Genomic DNA, 22,709 nt, shown 5'->3' on the forward strand with positions numbered 1-22,709 from the left:
ATTGATAAAATATCCTATGATTTTTGAAGAGCTGGACAGTATTTACAGGGTTAAAAATATTCACAGCTCAGAAAGACAGAGAGAGGAGGAAAAAAAAAGTGAAGGACAAATCATCCCAAGGAGGAAGGAGCTGGAAAGAGAGAAAACAGATCAACAGAAATACAGAGAGAGCTTGGCTCAGCAGCCCCAGCTGGGGGAGCTGGGAGGGTGCCAGGGCAGCTCACCCCCCCCTGCGACCCCAAATCCCCGAGGGACACAGAGGGGCAGAGCCCTGCACCCCCTGCCCAGCCCAGCTGCTGGTACAGGGTTTGGGGTGCAGGACCCGCCAGCATGGCCCCTTCCAGAACAGGGTCCAGCACTGCCCATTGCCCCTCCTCAGCTGAAAGTCCACACAGCTCAGGAAGGAGATGGTACACAGGGGAACCCCCAAACCACACACACACACACACACACACACACACACACACACACAAGTCAGAGAGCCACAAAGCCCTGAAAACGTGGGGTGCAGCTCCCCCCAGGATCAGCCCCCACCTCAGAGCACCCATAGGGCCAGCAGCACCCCGAGGTGCAGCCTTTGCCTTGTGCTCACTGCCTCCCACAGCACCCGGGCTCTGGAGGAGGGGGCTCTCTGCTTCCCCCCCAAAACCACCCCCTCCCCAGCACATGGACTCGTGGTAACTCCAGGGAACTCCTCCCTGACCTCGGGTCAGTACCTGCTGCCCAGCCTCCCTCCACGGGGCACAGGGTGGGCCAGAGGGCAGTGCCAGGGGCTGAGCCCAGCTCGGGCCATGGCTTCTCTCCAGGCACTGCTCCCACCGGCCGCCTTTGCATAGTAACACTTGTGTGACAGGGAGAGGGGCCCCGGGCCGCAGCCCCCGCCTGCAGCACCATGGGGCCTCGCTCCCCACCTGGAGCCAAGCAGGAGGTGGTGAAACCTTCGAGTTTCACCCCAATTACAGCACAACCCCCTAAGCAGCAGCAGCTTTCTGCAACAACCCTGTGCCCTCTCCCCACCAGCCCCAGCACCCAGGATGGTTGGGGGGTCCCTGGCATGGGTGGCACCACAGCACAGCATGATCCTGGCACCCCCCAGCCCAGCCTCAGCACCACGCTGGTCCTGGCAGCAGACAAAGGGGGCAACAAGACAGACAGAAGGTCCCAGGGACAGACGGAGGGTCACACAGACGGACAGACATCAGAGGTATATTGTTCTTTTTGCAGCGCCAGTGCCCTGGTGCCACGGGAAGGGGCAGAGTCCTGAGCGTGGTGCCTGGGAAGGGTCTTGACAGCAACCTCCAGCCCCTCCCTCTCCCACAGTCCCCGGGGCGGGCAGAGGGCAGCGGACCCAGCGCAGGAACGGGGCGGGTGGGATCCTGAGATGGCCCCGTGCCCCTGGCCGCTCCTCGTAAAGTGCGGGGCAGCAGCGGTGCCAGGGCAGCGGGCAGGGCTGGCGCTGGCCCTGACAACTCACCCCAGCCCCGCGGCGTGGGGCAAAGTGCTGGGGGTGCCACTCCAGCTCTGCCTCACAGCTCAGCGCTGGTGGCTCGGGGCAGGCACCCCGGGCCAGAGGCTCAGTGACAGGAACGGGGCAGCGGGGCGGGGAGGGCGAGGCTCTTCGTCATAGGGGCCGGGGGCCGTGCAGCCCAGCGACCTCGGGTGTGAGCAGCGGGTTGTGGGTGCCCTTCGTCAGCATCCAGTCATTGAGGAAGGCCTGGGTGGCTTTGCGGTGCGCCAGGCGGTGCGTGATGGAGAAGCCGGCGTTACCCTCCAGCTGGGACAGGATCACCAACACCTGCCTGTGGAGAGAGCAACGGGCTCAGGGCAGCAGCCTCCATCCCTGCAATCCCACCTCTGTCCCGGCAATCCCACCTCTGTCCTGGCAATCCCACCTTGTCCATGCCTCCCTGCCAGGCCTGGCTCTGCCTTCCTCCCAGCCTCCTGCCAGCCCCATGGCAGCCCCCGTGACCCACCCCTGCCTACCCCAGACCTGTGCAGGGGGGGGACGCTGTCCTGTGTCTTGAGGCTGCCACGCGTGGACACCACGTTGAAGCTGTCGGTGCAGTCGCACTGCACGTGCAGGTAGGACTTGGGGTGTCGGTTCTCAACCACCACGATGAGCCCTGCCCAGCCGTGGGTCAGGTAGTAGCAGGTCATCCCCTCACGGCCCTGGGTGAGACAGCAAGGAAGGAGATGAAGCCTCTGGGCACTTGAATCCCCAAATCAAAACCCCTGCACTGGCATCCTCCACTCTAGCCAAGGGCAGCCAATCTGCTGGGGTGCCCCAGGCTGCCCCAGGGAGCAAAGAGGGTGGGCATCCAGGGGTGGCAGCCAGAGCTGGCACAGCCCTGCCCAACCCCTGCCTGAGAACCCTACAGGTCCAGGCTCCCTCTGGCAGCGTGACCCCCCTCCCCACTGCAGCCCCTGCCCTGTGCCCCCCACCCACCTCGTGGCGCTCGCCCTTGTTCTCGGTCAGCAGGATGATGGCATCTGCCAGCGTGGTGGGCTGTGCCTCCACCTGCTCCACCATCACCAGGCGGGAGCTGTAGATAGCCAGGATGTAGCTGGAATAATCAGTGGCTGGTCGGCTGCTGGTGGGACTGGAAGCTGCAGAGACACCCAGAGGAATGGGGATCAGGGAACTGGCACCCAGCCCACAATCCCCAAGAGCATGGTGCTCCTGGGTTGATGCACGTGCAACGTGCAACCTCCACCCTGAAGAAGGTCTCCAAGAGGAGGACCGAGGGCTTTGGCACCTCTCCCTCCGCCAGGGCCCCTCCATCCCCTCACCCTGGGCAGCAGGGCTGGCCAGGGCAGCGCTCCAGTGGTTGAAGGCACAGCACACGACGGCGTATTCGCCCGGCTCCAGCATCACGTCGCAGTTGACGAACTTCTTGACGGCTCGTTTGCTGTGGGCCATCAGCCGGCCCAGGCTCAGCTTGTTCCCACTGGTGAAGGTGGCCCGGAAAACCATGATGCACAAGTCCAGCAAGTGGCTGTCCACTGTGTCTGACCTCCTGTGCCAGGAAGGAAGGGTCACACGTCACCCAGGACACAGGCAGCAGTTCCAGGGAGGAGCTATCCCACTGCCCCAGGAACCAGTCCTGCATTCAGGAGTTGGGCTCCAGCTAAACATGAGCAGTTCCCACAATTTGGAGAGATGGTGATGGGGGCCCATCCCCGAGTTCTGTGACCCCAGGGGATGCCATGTAGTGAGATGCCAATGAGTCTGGATTTCTTCTGGGCCCACAGAACCACAGAATTGTGGAATCATTAATGTTGGGAAAGTCCCCTAAGATCATCAAGACCATTAACCAACCATTAACCCAGCAATGCCAAGGTCACCACTAACCCATGCCCCCAAGTGCCACATCCATAAGGTTTTTAAATCCTTGCAGGGATGGGGACTCCCATCACTGCCCTGGGCAGATGTGCCAGGGCCTGACCACTCTTTCAGTGAAGAAATTTTCCCCAATATCCAAGCTAAACCTCCCCTGGTGCAACTTGAGGCCGTTTACCTTTGTCCTGTCTGAAAGCAGAGCCTGACCCCCACCTGGCTGCACCCTCCTGTCAGGAGTTGTGCAGAGCCAGAAGGTCCCCTCTGAGCCTCCTTTTCTTCAAGCTGAGCCCCCCCAGTTTCGCTGCCCTGCCCTCACCTGCTGCCCTCCTGGAAGAGGGCAAACTCCAGAGCTGCGCGCTCCAACACCGTCAGCGACGTCACCGTCACCGGCCCGTTGGCCTTGTTGGGGAACATGCCCTGCACACGCACCTCGTGCCAGTCCGAATGGAGCTTGCAGATATCCACGGAGTCAAAATACCTGTGGGAAGCCAGGCTCAGTCCCAATGGGGCACACTGCAGGACACCCACATTCCTTAGGGATGACGGGTCCCACCTGCCCCATCATGACCCCATGTCCCGTTTTCCATCCCTGTCCTGTTCCCCACCCCACAGCTCTGCTCTGGCCGTGCCATACTTGATGAAGTCGCTGTACTCCATCCAGAAGACGCCCTCGCTGCTGCCATGGGGCATCAGCTCATGGCGCAGGGGGTGCGGCCAGTGCGGCCACTCGTCCGACCAGCTGCCGTTCCAGGAGAAGCGGCCCCAGGGATTCCGGAGACGCAGTAACCTGGGGAAGGGGAAAAGTGTCAGAGACCCAGGAGGGAGGAGAGACCCAGCCTGCCCCCCACAAAGGACACCCTCTGACTCCTGCCTTCCAAAGCTCTCATAGCATCCCAGAACTAATGTGTCACCCACATCGTGGCCCCAGATGTCCCTGTCCTGCAGTTCTGTTCCTGCTGCTGTTCCCTCTGCCCTTCCCTGCCCAAAGGGGCTCAGCCAGGTGCTGTGGGGAAGGGGCTCAGCAGGGGAGAGGCTGCTGAGAGTAACATGGCTGAAAATACAGCTTCCTATAGCAGCCCAGCTGTCAAGGTGGCACCCATTTCTATCCCCCCTCCACTCAAAGAAGAGCAATATGCTCTGTGTCTTATGAGACCAGGTCAAACATTCCACCCCTAGACATGGAGCCAACACCAGGCAAGGACAGCTCATATGATAACAGCATTTATGTGACACCCTAGGATGGTGTCATCCTTGCTGGCCATGAGGATGGGACACCAAAGAGTCCCCAGGGTCCCGTTCACCATGCCCTCAGTTATCTGTCCCCAGGTTTTCTGCTGGGTCTGCAGACAGCGGCAGCTGCAGTGGCATGGCAGGCTCCAGCCCGAGCTCACCTGAAGCCCTGGACATCCCGCACGTCCAGGATGGAATAGGCATGCCGGGGTCGGAGCCCCATGCTCTCGTAGGCCACATCATCCACCTTCATGTTGCCTCCGCCGCAGGACGCGCCCATGAGGAACCTGCACAGGGACAGCAAACCCTTGTGTCCTGGAGGCCTGGCCTGGGGGAAGCTCATCCCTGTCACTCAAGGCATGGGACAGCTTCCTCTCAGAGGGCTCCCAGATGCTCCCACTCTGCAACAACACTGTTGGGATCAACAACACTCCCCATGCAGTGCCCAGCTCTGCTGGCCAGAGCTACCTGCCCTTGCTCACGTGCACGCTGAGCCCAGGCTCCAAGGAGAGCTGCTTTGCACTGGGGAGCTTTGCCCCAAACCTCCCCTGATTTCTACCAGGCCCCAGGGTCCTGCCCACTTCTGCTGGCTGGCAGAAAGCCACGGAGAAAAGCGGGCAGTCCATCAGCTAGACAAGTTGGAAGGGGTGAGGACACTATTCGGGGCAGGAGGTCTGCAGCAGTCAGCTTTAGGGGGACACCATGTGCTGGGAGCTATCCGTCCATGTGGCCCCATACCCCAGCCTTCAGCCAAGCCAGCTGCCCTCCTGCCCAAGTGATGAGCAGGAGGTCTCTGCTTTGGCTGTGCCCCCTCTAGACCAGTGCTAGCCAGGTGTCATTAGCAAACATGTCACATACAGGTGGGAGACACGGGCAGGGTCAAGCATTCACACAACAGAAGAGCTCAAAGCAAAGCAAGTGGGCTCAGTGCCACTTCCTAACTCCTGCAAGACAGCGGTGACGTGCAGTGGAAGTTCACCAGGCTCTAAATTTCATATGAGAATCACAGGAGAAAGAATTTCTTAGAGCTTCGAGCAGGAGCTCCACCCATGCTTCAGATGAGTGGCACGGGTGGTGGACTCCACCCTAGCTAATGCAGTCACTCCTGTCCTGAGCCTCTAAAGACAAGAATGTTCCCCCTCATCCCCCTCTGCAGCATCCCTGCTCCTGCCTCGTCTTACCCAGCCTCCTTAGAACTCAGCATTTTGGCCCAGATGAGGTCAGTGTCAATGGGCTCCTCGCGAGGGTTGGTGGAGCTGACCTGCAGCATCAGGCTCTCGCAGGGAGCCCCCGTGAGCGTGGCCAGGCCCTCGATGGCACGCCCGGCCTGCAGGGCGAAGTACGAACCGTGCAGCTTGGCCAGCGCCTTCTCAATGAGGGCCACCCACAGCTGCTTCCTCTGGGCCTGCAGAGAGAGGGAGAGACACGTCACCCCCTGGGCAGGAGGTGCGACAGCCCCTCACAGCCACCCCTACCAGCCATCCTGGGCCGGAGAGGCAGGAGCAGCAAGGCCATGCCAGGAGCTGGTCCCCTTGGCCATGGGTGACCCGTTCGCTCTTTGCTCAGTGTTTTGTTGTGGAGTTCAAGTCCCCTTGGGAAGAAGTCCTGGAGTGAACACCCAAGAGGCCTGGGTGCTGACAGAGCTGCACCCTGGAATGCCCAGCAATCAAGCTGGCAGGGTGGGTGCCTACTCTGAGACCCTTCTGTCCACTTCGATCTGAACCTAGAACCATTTAATAACGGAAGAGCACACCAAGGCTCCCAGAGCTCAAGGAGCATTCGGACAACACTCTCAGGTGCAAGGTGGGATTGTTGGGGTGTCTGTACAGGGCCAAGAGCTGGACTCATGATCCTCATGATCCTTGTGCACCCCTTCCCACTCAGGACATTTAGGATTCTGTGATGTGGAGCACATCTGGAACATCTGCCTTTAACTCACAAAACTCTGCAAACCCAAACCAACACCCCTTTGGCAGAGGAGGTTCCCCAGAGCGCACCCGGCCACAGGACTGATTGGATTCCACCCAGGCAACACAGACACTGCTTCAAGGACAAGCTCCAAAAACCTGGACTGGCAAAGTCCTCGACTCCAGCACAGGGAGTAACTACAAGGCCTAATTATAAGATGCAAGTTTTTCCCCAGCAATTGGGTTTGGTATCCAGTGCTCAGAGAGCAGCAGGGAAAATCACTAGTACACTGTGCCTGTGTGACTCACAGGTGGCAGCCAAGAGCTGGCAGACGAAAGGAGGGCAGTGAAGATTTCTTTCTGACGGATAAAGAGAGCTTAAAAGTGCTTTTTGCTGGTTTTTGGGTCCCTCACTCAACAAAATCCGTGTTGTTTATTTCTGCCTGAACCACAGCCAGGGAGCTCAGATAAGAGCCTGATTTTCTTTTATTTTTAAAACTCTGATTTTCCTTTTATATCTCCCACATCCAGCTCTCACAGCTGAACACTCAGCAGAAAAATCTCATCACGATTCAGATGCCCCTGGAAATAGAGGCAAGACAAGTCCAGCCCATGTGAAAACCTCCAATCTTAAAAAAGCTCCAAAAGCAGACTTGAAATTCAAGAAAGATGGAAGGAAAAGGTAAAAAAAACCAAGACAGGTAAATCTTATGCTGAAGTAAAGAAATGCATCTGTATCCTCTGTCTACTGAGAGGCAGAATGTAGACACAAACTCCTTCTTCTTCCCTTCTCTGAAGTTTGAGTCCTGTCCTGACAGGGCTGTGTGTCAAAACCCAGAGGACTGGATTTGCAGAACGAAATCCAAGCCAACAGTCCCAGTCCCTGTCTCCTCCTGACAGTGGTACTTTGTTTTCTTTGGCAGATATTGCCCCCTGAATTTCAATAGAGATGTTCTCAATCTCCTTCATGGACACGATCCCAGCAAGACCCCCTGGGCCTGGCAAGCAGGTCAGGGCACAGCGATGTCCTGGAGGGGCTGAGGGAGCTCCACTGGCCCGAGCAGATGCCACCCCAGCATGCTCAGAGCAACTGGGCACTGGCTCGGAACAGGCTGCTCCATGTGCAATCCCCTCCTTCTCCACAGGCCCTCCCTGGCACAGCCAAGCTGCCAGACCTCCCCTCAGAGGAAAGAAACAGCTTTCCCTCAGTCCTTCACAGTGCAAAACACAGGTTAAAGTGTTTTCCTTTTATATGATGGATAAGGGTGAAGTGGCTGTGATGTAAGGAGTGAGGGAAAAGCAACTGTAAATGAAACTTCTTCACTGCAGCCTAGGAAATGCCAAAAGGGGTCGAAATAGATGGATATTATGGCTTCAAAAAGTTCAGCTGTCTTGAGGACACAGTAAAGAGCAGTGTCCTGAGTTGCAAACAGGGTGCAACCGGTGCTGGATCTTCCACTTGTGTCACAGCATGCCCCAGCAGCTCCAGGCACGGGGCAGCTGGGAAGTACCTGCTGGGAAAGGACCTGGGAGAGCTGCTTGGCAGCAGCTGAACATGAGTCAGATGTGCCCAGATGGGCAAGAAGGTCAATGGCACCTGGCATGACATTGAGGGGCTGGAATATGTCCAGAGAAGGGAACAGAGCTGGGAAGGGGCTGGAGCACCAGGAGCAGCTGAGGGAGCTGGGCAAGGGGCTCAGCCTGGAGAAAAGGAGGCTCAGGGGGGTCCTTGTGGCTCTGCACAACTCCTGACAGGAGGGGACAGCCAGAGGGATCGGGCTCTGCTCCCAGGAAACAGGGATAGGACAAGGGAAAACAGCCTCAAGTTGTACCAGAGGAGGTTTAGCTTGGATATCGGGAAAATTCCTTAATGAAAGGTGGTCAGACATTGGAATGGGCTGTCCAGGGCACTGGTGGAGTCACCATCCCTGGGAACACTCAGAAAACAAGTCACTGCGGTACTTTGTGGCATGGCTTAGTGAGCCAGGGGTATTTGATCAGTGGCTGGACTTGATGATCTTTGGGGCCTTTTCCAACCTTACAACTCTCTATGACTCTAAACACAGCATGAAGCAGGGGCCTCACATGAACTCCAGCAGCGCCTCTTCCCACTGCCTCTCCTGGGAGAGCCTGGGATGAGCCTCCCTGAGCCCCGGAGCACTGCCCACCCCCGTCCTCCTGTGCCACTGACCTGGGAGAAGAGCAGGTAGCCGCACTCGTCGCAGGGCAGCATGTCATCCACCAGCACCGTGGTCCACGTGCCGTCCTTGCACAGCCGCACCTGGTAGGCGCCCTCGGGGCACAGTGTCCTGGTGATCATCACCCTCTCCACGAGCTCGGGCCGCTCGGCCAGCACGGCCAGGGCGCTCAGGAACCTGCCGGGCAGGCGGGGCGGCCTCAGCGCGGCACCGGCACCGGGCAGCACGAGCCGCCCGGCCACGCGGCGCTGGGAGGGGGTGAGGCAGAGCATGGGCTACAGCCTGGGGGCATAAATGGGTTTGAGTAGGGCTGAGGGGGCCGAACTGGAGCTGGAGGAAGAGGGGGGGAAAGAGGGAAGGGGCAGGAGGGTGTCAGCCCGGCTCACTCGCCCTTACCAGCAGTTTCCCAGCAGTCCCTGCAGGATGTCCGAGGGCCGTGGCGTGCGGAACACCGACCACTTCACGGAGCGGTCCTTGAAGATGCTGCAGTTGATCTCGTGGGGCCGCAGCCACTGCTTCACCCGCTGCTGCACGCTGTCACCTTCCGGGAACCCCACGGACTTGGGCCCGGGGGGGAAACTGTCATCCACAAAATTGACTTTGTTCTGGGAGGGCAAAAGGCAAGGAGAGCATCGGTTGGAGCCACTTGGGACTGGGGGGCCTGGAGAGCCTCCCACTGCCCCCCTGAGAGACAGCAGAGCCCCCAGCCCTCCTGCCTGGCCCAGGCAGTCCCTTCCCAGCCCTGCAGGGAGGCAGGACTATGCTGGTGTCTGCTGGCAGCAGCAGAGATGCTTTTTGTGCTTCAGGTCCAGCATTCAGCCTTGGCTCAGGCTCACCTTTCTGGTTTCAAGCTCCTGGCTGTGACTCCAATCTGCCTTTTTCTGTTTCACAGGAGCCTCCCTGGGCAGGGACCGTCTCACACTTTGTGCTGGTGCTAAAAGCTGGGCTGTGGGGGGCCTTGGCTGCCTCCACAAACAGCGAAGCCTGCAAACAGCAAGGCTTCGAGGAGCCACCTGGCATGCAAACACACCTCAACGCGAGCCTAGCCCCTGCCCTGGAGGGGACACGCTGGGCTTGGCAGCCCTGTGTCACCCCCCAGGCACATCCATGCAGGATGGGAGGGGCAGCTTTTGCAATTGGATTCAGCCAGACAGCAATTTAAGAGTGGGGGTATCCCACGTCCGAGGCCTCCTGCAATAGCTGCTGTGTCATAAATAAATAGGATGGGTGGAAGGGCAGGTAATCCCATAGGCATTAACCACAGGGATGGAAGCACAGAACTTCACCAAGGGGAGAAGGGTGGCTTTTTCAGTCTAACACAGGGTGAAATGAGAACAGGTGTTTCTTTGTTATTGTTAATTAAACTAAATTAAATTCTTTCAGCAAAAGCTGGCTCTGATTTAAATTAGCTTTACGCACACCCAATTAGTAGTTGACCTCCTCTCTTGTGGCAATGCTACCTTAATGCTTCCTTTGCGGTGCCTCAATCAGCAACCCCAGCTCCTCTTTTGCAGGAGGGTGTTTTTCAGCTAATAGCTGTCCTGCTCTCTCGGGGGAGCATCTGCCCCGTGCAGCTGAGGAGCAGCCACCATTCCTGCAGCCTCAGTCACAGCCTGGCTGGGGACCTGGATGGGACCCATCCCTGCACATGGATCTCTGGGCTCTGCAGGAACTTGCTGTGCACGGCCATAAGGACATGAGGCAGGGGATTCTCCCTCTGCTCTGCCCTTGTGAGACCCCAGTTTTGTCCATCTCTGGAGGACTCAGCATAACAAATTTGTGGATCTGTTAGAACAGGTCCAGGGGACCCCATGAAGATGCTCTGTGGGCAGGATCCTCTCTCCTCTGGAGCCAGGCTGAGAGAGCTGGGGGTGTTCACCTGGAGAAAGTTCCACGGAGACATCAGACCCCTTCCAGTGCCTAAAGGGGGCCTATTAGTGAGAGGGAAAGCAATTTTTCACATGGACAAGCAGTGATGGGACAAGGGTAAAGTTTTAAACTGAAAGGGGAGAAATTTAGATTGGGTAACTGGGGAAAAATTCTTCCCTGTGAGGGGGGGAGGCCCTGGCACAAGCTGCCCAGGGAAGCTGGGGCTGCCCCATCTGTGGAAGTGTTCAAGGCCAGTCTTGACAGGACTTGGAGTAATGTGATGTGGTGAAAGGTGAAGTGTGTTGGCAGGGTTGGAACGAGATGAGCTTTAAGGTCCCTTCCATCCCAAACAATTCTGATTCCACGATTCCAGTGGAAGAGGTCAGCTCTGCACTGCTCTCCAACAGAAGAGAAAGGGTAAAACTAAAATTAGTAAAGAGAAGGGTAAAACTAGGGACCACACACTGAGAAGAGTTGGAAAAGGCATCCCTGGAATAGCAGAGGAAGGAAAACCCACAGCAGGAGCTCGAGCAGAAATGCTGGCAGGGAGCAGCTCCACATGACACGGGGCAGGGGAACGACAGACGGAGGAGAACTCGACCAGCCTGACTCCTCCAGGGAAGGCTGAGCAGCCTGGGAAGCGCTCGGGCAGCAGGGAGCTCGGAGAGACCTCGCGTGCCAGCCTGACCAGGAGCACTGGGAGCACGGGGACAGCAGCAGCATCGTCCCTCCACTACTGCCAGGCCTAACCTCGCACCTGAACAGTGTCAGAGGGGGTGGAGGGGAATTTTTGGCAAATGGCCCACGAGGATCTCACAGCCCATTATGGGTGGGTTAAGGAGCACAACAGCCTCAGCCAAGGCTCCAGCTGAGCACTGGGGGACGGGGCAAGGCAAGCTCCCCTTCCTGGCAGTGCCACGCTGCTAATTCAGCCTGACCATCATCATGATTCATCCTTCAGGCCTGATTCCTGATGGAACAGATGTTCCCTGCCTACAAAAGAGGCTATTCACTTGCTTAAAAGACGGGGATAAGCAGAATCTGGGTCTCTGCTATAAAGACACCCACGCCTGTTAGGAAGGACACACAGCAATTTTAAAAAACCACAAGCCCAAGCAAGACCATTCTCAGAGCTTCCCCTCTGAGCCAAATATCTTGGTTCCCTGGACTGTGCAGGGAGGCACAGGAATGGACACGATCCTCAGACCAGGCAGGAAAAGCCTTGTTTGTACATCAAAATGGGACTGCAACTCCCTCTCCATCTGGTCCAGAAGAGCTGGAGGCTTCCCCCAGAAGGAGGCTGAGAAAGCAGCATTCACAGGAGCTTTTAATGCCATACAGGGGAAAAAAAAATGAGGCCAACAGAGTGTGGTGTTTGAGGCTGAAACCCAACTGACTGGACCAGATACCTCACAATGGGAAGGTGTGTGCTGGCATGTACTCCTGAGACCTTCAACTAGAGCCACGCTACAGCCACAGCTCAGCTGGCCTGCCCAGAACAGGGGGAGCCATTTGTGCTGCACCTCTGCATTTGCAACACCCAAACCAAGAACACCAAGGCCCAGCCCACCGTTTTGAAACACCTGCAACTGCTGGCAGTGGCAGCAGTTCCTCTGCCTGCCCTCTCATCCTGAGCCCCTGCTTGCTGCATCCCAGATTTCCTGCGAGCATTGACAGCAGTGCCAACAGCAAACCTAGACACACTCCCCACCTTCCTCACCACTAGAGACTGGAAGGAGACACTGGAAAGAGATGCACTGACCACCTACAGATGTCCCCTTCATCCCAGAAGTTCTCTCTCACTGATTTAAAATACCACTAGGTTTCAGAGTTAACAGGTTTAGCACTAGGTTTTAGACTTCCTCACCCTTGCACCAGGAGTGGGCTCTGTGGGCTGACTTCACCCTGGAGATCATTCTGCACCAAAATATGTCATTTCAGTGCTAACAACCAGCATCCAGCTGTTGCAAGGGAAGATCCCTGGAACCCAAGGCAGGGAAGGTGCTGCCCCAGACCTAGGTGGGAGGCAGGAACAAGCAAGCACTCACCTCCCGGCAGAAGGTCACGATATTTTCCCACAGGGCTTTGGCCTCGCCCTCATCTGTTTGCCTCCTCTTCTCCACGTGCATGCTCTCCCTCCTCTTGAGGGGCTTGAGGCCCTTGTGCTGGGCCACGTACTGCTGGGGGGTGTGGCAGGCGCCACAGTGCTTGGCCTTCACCTCGTTGAGCAGGGTGCAGGCGGGGCAGGCCCACTGGCCCGGCCTCTCCTGCCCGCCGGGCAGCGGGGCCGGGAAGAGCCGGGCCACCTTGCGCGCGGACGGGGCCTTGGCGCCGCAGGAGCAGCCGGCCCTGTCGCAGGCGCCGCAGTCGGGGCAGCGTGGCGCCGGCTCGCCCGGCAGCCCGTGCTCCTGGAAGCCGTGCAGCTTGGAGGAGCCGCACACCTTGCACTTCTGGGCCTGCGTGGGGTTCTTGAGGGTGCACTTGGAACAGGACCAGGTGGTGAAGTCAGGGCTGGAGGGGCTGCACGGGGTGAACCTCACAGAGTCCCCCACCAGGTTGATGGTGTCGCTGCCCTTTTGGGTGCCGCAAACCTCGCACTTGCTGGCCCCTGCGGAGTTGAGCAGGGAGCAGGAGCTGCACTTCCAGTGGGACGGACTGACCTCCATCTCCTCCTCCAGCACGCTCAGCCGTTTGTTGGACAGCAGGTCCGGGAAGCGTGCGGCAGGGGCAGCCCTGGCCTGACCTTGGGGAGAGCCCTTCTGCCCCACGGCGCCCGTGGCCGCGGGCTGGGAGCCTTCAGGGCCCGGCATCTGCAGCTGTGGGGGCACCTCCCGCCGGCTTCGGGGCACAGGGTTGTTCTGAAGCCCCGGGGAGAAGGGGCTGAAGGCTGGCATCTTCTGGACCTCTTGCTCCATAGCCACCGGGCCCTGGGTGGCCACGGCATCACCATCAGAGATCTCTGAGGAGACTGAAGGCTGCGGGGTGGAGGGGGCCATGTGGAATCCGGCCGGGGTGATGACTTCAGGGACGACCAGCGCCTCTGGTGGGATTTTGGGCAGGGAGAGCTTGCGTGGGCCACCACAGGCGGAGCAGGAGTTGGCCACGGGCGTGTTGTGCAGGGTGCAGCGCTGGCAAGCCCAGCCGCTCTCCAGCTCTGCTTCATCGGGGCTCTTGCCCTCTGAGTCCTCGCTGCTGCTTTCTGCCTTGGCAGCCTCCTCCTTGGACGTGCCCTTGGGTTCCACCAGCACGGCGGGCTTGGGCAAAATGCCGTTGATGACGGGCAAGGGGGAGCCACTGGGTCCCGGCTCCGGGGTGAAGCCACACACCTCACAGGTTTCCTTGCCCAGAAAGTTCCTGAAGGTGCAGCGAGCACAGGCCCACTTCTGTTCCTCCACGCTGAGCCGCAGGATGTGGTTGAGGTCGGGCTTCTGGCGGGGGGCCTCACAGATGGAGCACTGCCGCTGGCCCACGGGGTTCAGGAAGGTGCAGCGTGTGCAGGACCACTCGCGGACGGCAGCCATGGAGCCAGGAGAGTGGGAGTGGCTGCAAGAAAGAAGACACAGCGTGAGGCTGAGACCAAGGCCATCCAATACGCAGAGGTACCACGTATTTCCTGGGCTGGCATGGTCAGGACCTCGCTTCCAGGAAGGGAACAACCATCAATCCAGTCACTGCTCTATTGGCGCTTGCTCCTCTGGCACTGACAAATTCTGCGGGTTCATGGCAATGCATTGGCTTCCATCCAAAATGCTCCAGGAAGGGCAGAAGAAGCAGCCCAGCACCCACTGACCCCATTCTCACAGTGGGGCTGTGCCCTGGTAATAAAACACCATCTCTGTGCCCAACCCTGGCAACTTTGTGTGTCTGCAGGTCATTTGGAACTCTTTGGAGGAGCTGACACCCTGCTCTGCCTTCTTGCTGTTCCAGCATCAACCCTTTTCTCCTTCTCTGCTCCACCCCACCTCTGTCTCCCTTTCTGTTCCTGTCTCCGTCCTCTCCTTTCAGCTCCACACCACTTATCCACACTGGAATAACTGTGTTATCCCACACCACACACCACAAAGCCAAGGAAGGCAGGCTTTGGTGTGCAGAGGTGCTTCTATCTGGCTGCAGGTTTTGGGGCCAGAAGCCTGGCCCAGTCAGCCTGAGAGCAGCAGCTCCGTGGTGCACCAGTGCCAGGACAGCTCACCAGCAGCTTCCAAGCTCAGCAAAGAGGAGCACCATGTTCCAGCTCCAGCTGCTTCCCCACTTATCTGTGAAGTAGAGAGGCCATAATGCCCTTCTGGCTGCACCAGCCCTTGGTTTCAACCTCCAACGTTGCCTGGGAATGCCTGAAATCCTGATGGAAGAATGGGTCCAACACACGACAGAACCACCTCGTCCTAGGGCAGGAAGTCACAATTACGTTTTCTAGGCAGGCTCAGTATTCCAAAAGTGCAGCAGCAGCAGCTCCATGGACCATGGCGATCCCTGGGTTGCAGGGAGCAGCGTTCCCCCAGTGCAGCCCTCCCAGTGCTTTCAGGCTGCCATGTGTGCACTCACACTGAGAACGGCCCTGCATGGTGCCCTTTGTCCCCTGCTTGGGGCCACTTCCTGCAGCCTGGAGCAAAGGTGGGGCTAAAGCAGAGTTTTCTGCTTCCTCCTTCACACAAGGACAAACCAGTTCTCCCTCATCTGAGCATGCAGCAGGAGCTTGGGGCCCTCCCTCCATGTACTCCTGCTCTCAGATGAGATGGCCAAGTCATAAATCCAATCCTGAACTCCAGCTCCAGGTCAGCTGTGCCTCTCTCCAGCAGAGCAGGCCCCTTCCAAGCCCTTCCACCCCACTCTGCTTGCCTGAGAGCACAGACAGGGCCAATTGTGCAGAAGCCTCCAAACCCATCCCATGCCCTCAGCTCTTCCCAGGAAGAGCAAAGTCAGACCTCCAGAGACCAAGAGCAGCCTAAGTCATGGGAGCTGCACCTCAGTGGGCTCACCACTGGCTCCCTCTCCAGCATCCCTACAACAATCAAGTTCAACCACCACACTGGTTGGAACAAAGGGGAGGAGGGTCTTTAATCCCATAAAGGGCAGGCACAGACAGCTCCGAGACACCGGTGCAGCCTGTGGAAGGAACTGGGTCCTGGCTGGCCTCCAGAATCCCAAGCAGCAGCACCTGCACACACAGCTTCCCAAGGTTCTGAGCAGACTGCAATGCAGCAGCAAGGTCTGGAGGGGCAGAGGATGCAGCCAGAACTCCCTGGGGAGGAGGGAAGTGACCCTCCCTTTGGCTGGTACATGAGAAACTCTCCTGGGAACACTCTAGCAGCAGCAGCAATCCAACCACATTTCCACACCACGCTCCACAGCCACTGGAAGATCAGCTCCACCTCACAGAGATCAGATATAACCTTCAACTCTCTTCTTAAATCAAAGGCTTCTCTAAATAAAGCCTGAAATCAAGAAATCCATTTTATTGCAAGAGAGAGCCTGAAAAATCATTCTGGTTCATATACGGTGCCTGCATCATTTGAACTCTGCAAGGTGTTTATTTACTGGAGTTATTCCCAGCTAAGAGAAATATAAACATTGATTTTTCTGCCTCAAGTCCTACAGCTGGGAGCCACTGTACATCCCTCTCCCCTTAGGCAGCACCATGTCCACAACATCTGAAAGGGAGATCATTCCTCAAGCAGAGGAGGGGAAGGAGCTGCTGCCCGGCTCTGGCAGCAAATGGGGCCATGAAGGGCAACGTGATCCTGTTGCATCCATTTGTCTCACTGGGTGAGGTTCACACAAGGCATCAGCACACAGGCATCAGCAAAAGGCAAGGGAAGGCTGTCAGCAACCTGTACCATCCACCTCCAGCCTCCTCCATGCTGTGTACACAGTGCAGGACAGCACTGGCTCCCAAAAATCTGCTCCGAAGCGCGGATGCCGCAGTGCTTCCTGTGGATTGGGACAAACAGCCAACAATCCTCCTCCTGCCCGTCCCTCACACACCCATGGTCCTACCCAGCAGGAAAAGGCTTCTAGCAGTGCCACCATGGGACTGTGGAAGGAATCACCCTGTTCCTTCCCATAGAGAGGAGAAAACCTAGGACAACCTAAAAGACAGAAGTACCACACGACATTGGGATGAGCCACATCCCCAGACCTGCTTGATGGGGCATCAGCAACAAGCTGCAGGCTCAGGGAAGGCAGCACCATTTCATTTGGCTGGGCGGGAGATCCAGGCTCCAGGCAGCTGGTAGAAGCCAGGGCACTGAAGTGTCCTGGAATGGCCCTGGGGAGCTGTGACATTCTCTGATCACTGTTCCCCTCCTGGTCCCATCTTCTCACCCCATGCAACAAGAGTCAGCCCCTAACACTGTCGAGCTGCTGCTAGGATTTCCACCTACTTGACTTTCTTGGGAAAACCAAAAAGCCTTCAAGAAGGGCCATCAACTCTTCCCTCAAAGGTCCTGCAGTGGCAGGGCCACCAGTGTGACAAGCTTTGGCAGGAGACTCCCCTGCCTTCTGTTGCACATCGTGGTGCCCAGCAGCCACACGGTTTTCCCTGAAAGTGAGTGGGAGGCACACAGCATGGCAGAGGACGCAGGACACCTTCAGCTGTGCCCCACAGTTCTGGGCTCCCAGCCACCAATCCCCCAGCCTTGGCAACTGGCAGGACACCGGCCTGCAGTCTGCTTTCCCCACACCCCTGCCTAGGACTGATGGACAATTCCAGTCCGTGCCTGAAATAGAATTAAATTTAGGGTCCAAAGATCACAGTGGGCACCAGACTGGAACTTGCCTTTACATGGTCCAACCCGTACCAGAACGTGGTGGATTGTGGCAGCAGCTTCTGTCCCACAGCAACAACCTCCTCACAAAACTGAACCAGCTGAAGGAGAAATCCATCCTCAGCCTGTCCAAGCTCCACACTTCTCCTTAAACAGCCTGGCTGGCTCCTTTCCCAGCAGGAAACAAGGCTGCATGAGGAAACAGGGTTATCTCCAGCACCTATTCACCAGGCCCATCTGCTGCATGCTAACACAGTCACTTCTCCAGCCCCAGCAAACACAACTGAGATAAACATTGCCTGCCACCTTCCTGTGGGAGAGGAGCTCCTCTGAAACCAGGGACCTGGCAGCACCCACCCACGGGAGGGCTTTCCTGGGGGACACGTCACAGGGAGCACGGTGACACAGGGCTCCGCTCCGCAGCCCGGCAGCACGGAGCTGCTGGAGGCTCTTGTGGGGTGCACACAAAAAGGGCACCTTGGGGTGCAAGGACAGGGTAACAGGCTACAATCCCATACCTCCAGCAGCCTGGATGGGGGTGCATCCACATGGCTGTGCTTCCCACCACAGCAGCTCTCCCCAACCAAGGCAGGGGACATCAGCTGGCAGGAGGAACCACCGTGTTGGCAGGCATGCCCCTACCTTGGCAATCACAGCAGTGTAATTATCATGCTTAAAAAATAATATAGAAAGTACTCAAGCAAGCAGGCAGCTTTCAGCACACTGATCAGGTCCCAGGGAACCTCACTGCTCCAGGGATTAAGAAGGTTCCAGCTGATCACCTTCCAAAACCACTTCAGGACACTGATATCCCCGCCCTGGGCTCTGCTGAGCCATGAGTTTGCTGAGCCCTGTGTGTCCAGCTGCTGCAGAGCCCTGGCTCCTACAGAGCCACCAAACTGCCCAGGGATGGCCACCACCTCTGGGCACCAGCTGGGACTCAAGTCATCACTGAAGCAGGGCAAAACACGAAGGAACAAGGCAGGGTGGGAAACTGGGAAGAGCCCAAAAACCTGCAGTTTGCATCTTTCCTGCTGGCAGGGAGTTGGTGGTGTGCCAGGGCTGTGGGATGTGCAGCTGAGCTCCAGGGCAGGAGATGGCACTCAACCCTGGGCAGAAGCACTCTGGACTGCCAGACAACAGCTCGAGGTGACCTGGGCACTGGAGTGAGAGGTCCCAGGGCTCTGCTGCAGAGTCCACAATGGCAACAGGATTAGAGGAGCTTGTGTCAATCACACACAACAACACAATCAGGCTGTTTCTCTAAATAAAATTCCTCTAGAGCAGCTAAAGTCTTAAAACATATGGCTTCATTCCTCTCCTGCAGTAAATAAACAAATAAATAAAAATCAATTGTTCTAGTCAGCAACACAAACCCCGAGCTCTCTGACACACAATGTATCCCAGCAAAATCCTCACTGACAAATATAAGAAAAAGCACTCGAATTTTGTGGAAGAAAAATTACCAAAAAACCCTAAACAAATCCTGCCTCAATGTCTGTGAGCTGTGAATCCCTTCCCCTCAGCCCCATGCTTTCTATTTAATATTTCCCCTTTAATTTTCTTTCAGTAGCACTGCGGACCCTGACCTAAAAGAGGACTGCTGAGCCTTCTCCCACACGGACCTACCACATCTCCAGAGCCAGCAGGAGCAGAAGGCACCTGTGCCCACCGGGAAGGGGTGCAGGAAGTCAGGAACCACTCAGAATCCCTCTGGCAGTGCACTGTTAGGAGCACACGTGAGTTGGGATCATGAAGCCCGGACGAGGAGATGCTGTTGGCTGAGCTGACTCACTCTTGCAGAGCCAAGCAGGGGCTGGGAGGCTGGACCTGGAAGGTTGCAGCAGATATACTGGCAGAGCAACACAGAAACACGGGGAGCTGGGACTTTCCACCTGGTACAAGTTTCTATAGGAGCATCGGTGGAGACAAACAGTCTCTGATTCACACTTCTGAACCCCCTAGGCTATAAAGGAAAGTGTCGCCAGCTCCATGCTGGCATCATCCAAACAGGGCAGGTTGCATAAGCACTTCCAAATCCTGCCTCCAAAGTGAAACAAGAAAATAAACAGGCTTTAATATCAGTGACCTTCACCCCAGCCTTCCAGGACCCTTCTAACTCAGGATATTCTGTCTTGGAGAGACATGGACAAGAATAAAGCACCAGAAGGGACCTGTCTCTTTGCCCTTTTCTCCCAGATCTGCTGAGCGAGGGCAGGGACAGCAAAGAGACCCTCTCCTAACTCAGCCACACTTTCCTGGAGCACTGTATCCAAGTATCCACGTCATGCAGTGCCAGGTGGTCCCACTGCAATGGCACAAATTTTCCCAAAAACCAGAGGCTCTCCACGTGTGTGCAGAAGCAGCACCCCACTTCCACAAGAGCAGGCATGGAGGATCCCAGAGTAAACAGGGCAGAAGAGACCTCAGGGTGGTCTCCAGCCTAAACACCTCCTTCAAGCTGAATCTCTTAAAGGGATTGCAGCAGGTTTAGACAGTCTGGTCTTGAAAACCTCCAAGGATGGAGACTTCACAACCTCTCTGGGCAGCAACCTCAACTAACTGACTGTCCTTCAGCAGAAATGCTTCTCCTTATATCCAGTCTGAAACTCTTCTGTTTCATCCTATGTTTGTTGTTTCCTGCCCTCCCACCATGTGCTGCTGAGAAGAGCCTGGCTCTGACCTCTGGATGATGTGTCTGCAGGTACTGCTACAGGTCCTTCAATGCTTTCTCTCCAGCTGAACTAATCATGGAATCATGGAACAGTTTGAGCTGGAAGGGACTGTAAAGCTCATCTTGTTCCAGCCCCTGCCATGGGCAGGGACACCTTCCACTATCCCAGGCTGCTCCAAGCCCTGTCCAGCCTGGCCTTGGACACTGCCAGGGATCCAGGGGCAGCCACAGCTGCTCTGGGCACCCTGTGCCAGGGCCTGCCCACCCTGCCAGGGAACAATTCCTAATTCCCAATATCCCATCCAGCCCTGCCTCTGGCAATGGGAAGCCATTCCCCGTGCCCAGTCCCTCTGCAGCTCTCCTGGAGCCCCTTTAGGCCCTGCAAGGGGCTCTGAGGTGTCCCTGGAGCCTTCTCTTCTCCAGGTGAGCACCCCCAGCTCTCCCAGCCTGGCTCCAGAGCAGAGGGAGTCCAGCTCTAAGTGATCAACTCAGGGGTCTCCTCTAGACTCACTCCAGCATGGCATCTTTCTTGGGTTGAATTCTTGACTGAGCCCAGCTCCCTCACCCTTTCCTTGCAGGACTCGCACTCCAGCACCCTGACCACCAAAACACCCCAACACCAGCCCCAACACCAAAAAGAGCTCCAAAAAGGTCACCACTTTCGTTATGCAGCCTCTGACACCACGCATCCCCTTCAGCCAGGACCAGAGCTGGGGATTTGCTCTGATCTCCCTTTGTCCCTTCAGTTGGTGGAAGGGAACCACAACAACTACAACTACACAAATTCCTCATTTTGTTGGAGCACTTGAGGAAATAAAGACTTCTTGATCCTGAAATATTTCTTTTTGAGCACTCCAGAGCTTTATCATATATTTATATCTGCTCCCACTCTTTAATGTCAGTCCAGGACAAACTGTCAACGAGTTCCCAGAAACACACTTAGGTCAGGGATGGAAAATCAGCCAAGGGAACAGCCTGGTCCCCTTCCATGACAAACTCTCTTGTGGCCAGGACATCTCTTCTTTCTGGAGGTATCAGTGCTCCTGACCATTCACTGGAGCAGGACAATCACATTTATGCAGAAAATGGCATTTTCTACTGGTGATAATCTGCAGTGAATTGAAACAGGACAAGTGGATTTGTCCTGTTTAATAAAGCAATGGTGGCAGGCAAAAATCCCTCATCAAAGCAGAAGGGAGGGAAAAAAAGGTCCAATTCTGCAGCAGGAAACCACGCAAGGGTGAGCACTTGATGGTGAATGGGGCCATAAAAGACCCAGCAACACCACACAACCCTCCCTAGAGGTGCCAAGAGGCTCAGACAGACACAAAGAGTTTCCCAAGCTGATGATGCACTCCAGTTCCTGGGAATTTCTTGGTCCCATGGCACCAAACCTCCAGATGGCTCTAGCACAGTTTCCATTGAGTTTCTTCTTTTTCCCACACTGGACACAGATCCAGCAGCTCAGATGTGCTCCAACAGCCAGGGAGAGAAGAGGCTGGGAGTTTTAATGAGAAGTTCCCAGGGGAAAGCTGATCTCTGCTAATGAGAGGACTGAGAGAAAAAAAACACTGGCCCAGCTGTACAGGGTGCACTCAGCACAGGAGTTTTCTGGCAGCCAACAAAGCCACAGAACACACTCTCAAACTGCAGCTGTCCCTGCAATTTACTCTCTTGTCACCTCCCCAAAAACTGGGATTGTCTGTCAGATGTGAGGGTGAGAGGGGACATCTTGCTGTAGGACAGGCAAGAAAGGACTTCAGAGAATCACAGAATGTCCTGAGCTGGAAGGGACCCACAAGAATCGTGAGTCCAGCTCCTGGCCCTGCACAGGACACTCCAAAAAATCCCTCCCTGTGCACCCTGAGAGCGCTGGGCAATTCCAAGTCAATGCTCTGTAAATACCAGTGCTTGCAAAGGGTACAAGTGGGACAGAGGACACATTTCTCTATCCTCCATCAGCCATGAAGAGACACCAAGGAATGTGTTCAGAGTGCGGTGGGAAACAGGAGGAGGGCAGAAGCACAGCTGGGACAGGAGCACCCTGAAAGCTCCCGTGACACACACCGAAGTCTGGCTTTGATGGGGAAGGGAAGTTGAGTTGTCATGACTTGCAGAGTCCTCTTCATGGCTGAAATCCCTGGGTTTTGCTCAGGAAAAGGGAGGGAAGGGGCAGAGTCTTTGGAGGGATCTGCCCATCTGAAGTTACTGGAGTTGCTGCAGGAATGCCAAGTGACACACACCTGGAAGGAGCGTGCCTTCTCTCCAAGCCTGGGGACACACAGGGAGAGTTACCCTAAACTGATGGACAGGAGATGAGAGTTTCATCATTCTTCATCAAAGCATGGGCATGATTAGCCTTTAATATACCTTAATTGCTGCAGTGTTGTAAGAAATGAGCTCTCAGAAGAAAACCAGTTTGGCTGGCAAAGCACAGGCACGCTGGGACAAGACCATTCCCAAAGGCTCCTCAGCTAATGAGCAGGTTTCCCACATGTCTGCCAGGGCAACAATTACAATCCCTGGGGATACAAAAGGAGGAGGCACACTGAGTATTCCAAGGTCAGCAAAGTCCAAGTTCTAGCTTTGCTCGAAAGTTTTGCAGGCTCTGGATTCAAGAGCTTTTGATGAGGTCTCTCACCCTACAGCAGCACCTCCTGCACCTGTCCAAGGTTATCAAGATGCAGGGCCCAGATGAGATGGCCAACAGCAAAGTGACCTGTTCAA

The 22,709-nt window shown here is 56.4% G+C and overlaps 1 protein-coding gene across 8 annotated transcripts in view; it reads right to left on the minus strand.

Annotated features, from left to right (window-relative positions):
- Nucleotides 1–6: 6 nt before the first annotated feature.
- Nucleotides 7–22,709, minus strand: part of CAPN15 (calpain 15) — a 56,225-nt gene continuing 33,522 nt past the window's right edge. For 6 of the 8 annotated variants that reach the window (XM_038150979.1, XM_038150974.1, XM_038150973.1 and 3 more), the window contains 11 exons: nt 12,593–14,087; nt 9,072–9,280; nt 8,669–8,852; nt 5,752–5,975; nt 4,732–4,857; nt 3,975–4,127; nt 3,657–3,818; nt 2,791–3,017; nt 2,447–2,607; nt 1,991–2,169; nt 7–1,799 (listed from right to left, as the gene is read on the minus strand). In XM_038150979.1, the coding sequence (XP_038006907.1) occupies nt 1,622–1,799; nt 1,991–2,169; nt 2,447–2,607; nt 2,791–3,017; nt 3,657–3,818; nt 3,975–4,127; nt 4,732–4,857; nt 5,752–5,975; nt 8,669–8,852; nt 9,072–9,280; nt 12,593–14,065 (3,276 nt within the window). In that variant the 5' untranslated portion in view covers nt 14,066–14,087 and the 3' untranslated portion in view covers nt 7–1,621. Of the gene's footprint in view, nt 1,800–1,983; nt 2,170–2,446; nt 2,608–2,790; nt 3,018–3,656; nt 3,819–3,974; nt 4,128–4,731; nt 4,858–5,751; nt 5,976–8,668; nt 8,853–9,071; nt 9,281–12,592; nt 14,088–18,937; nt 19,139–22,709 lie in introns of all 8 variants that reach the window. The other 2 variants (XM_038150978.1, XM_038150977.1) reach the window with 2 other exon arrangements.

The sequence above is a fragment of the Motacilla alba genome, chromosome 14, assembly GCF_015832195.1.
Source record: "Motacilla alba alba isolate MOTALB_02 chromosome 14, Motacilla_alba_V1.0_pri, whole genome shotgun sequence".
In the NCBI taxonomy this organism is placed as follows: Eukaryota; Metazoa; Chordata; class Aves; order Passeriformes; family Motacillidae; genus Motacilla; species Motacilla alba.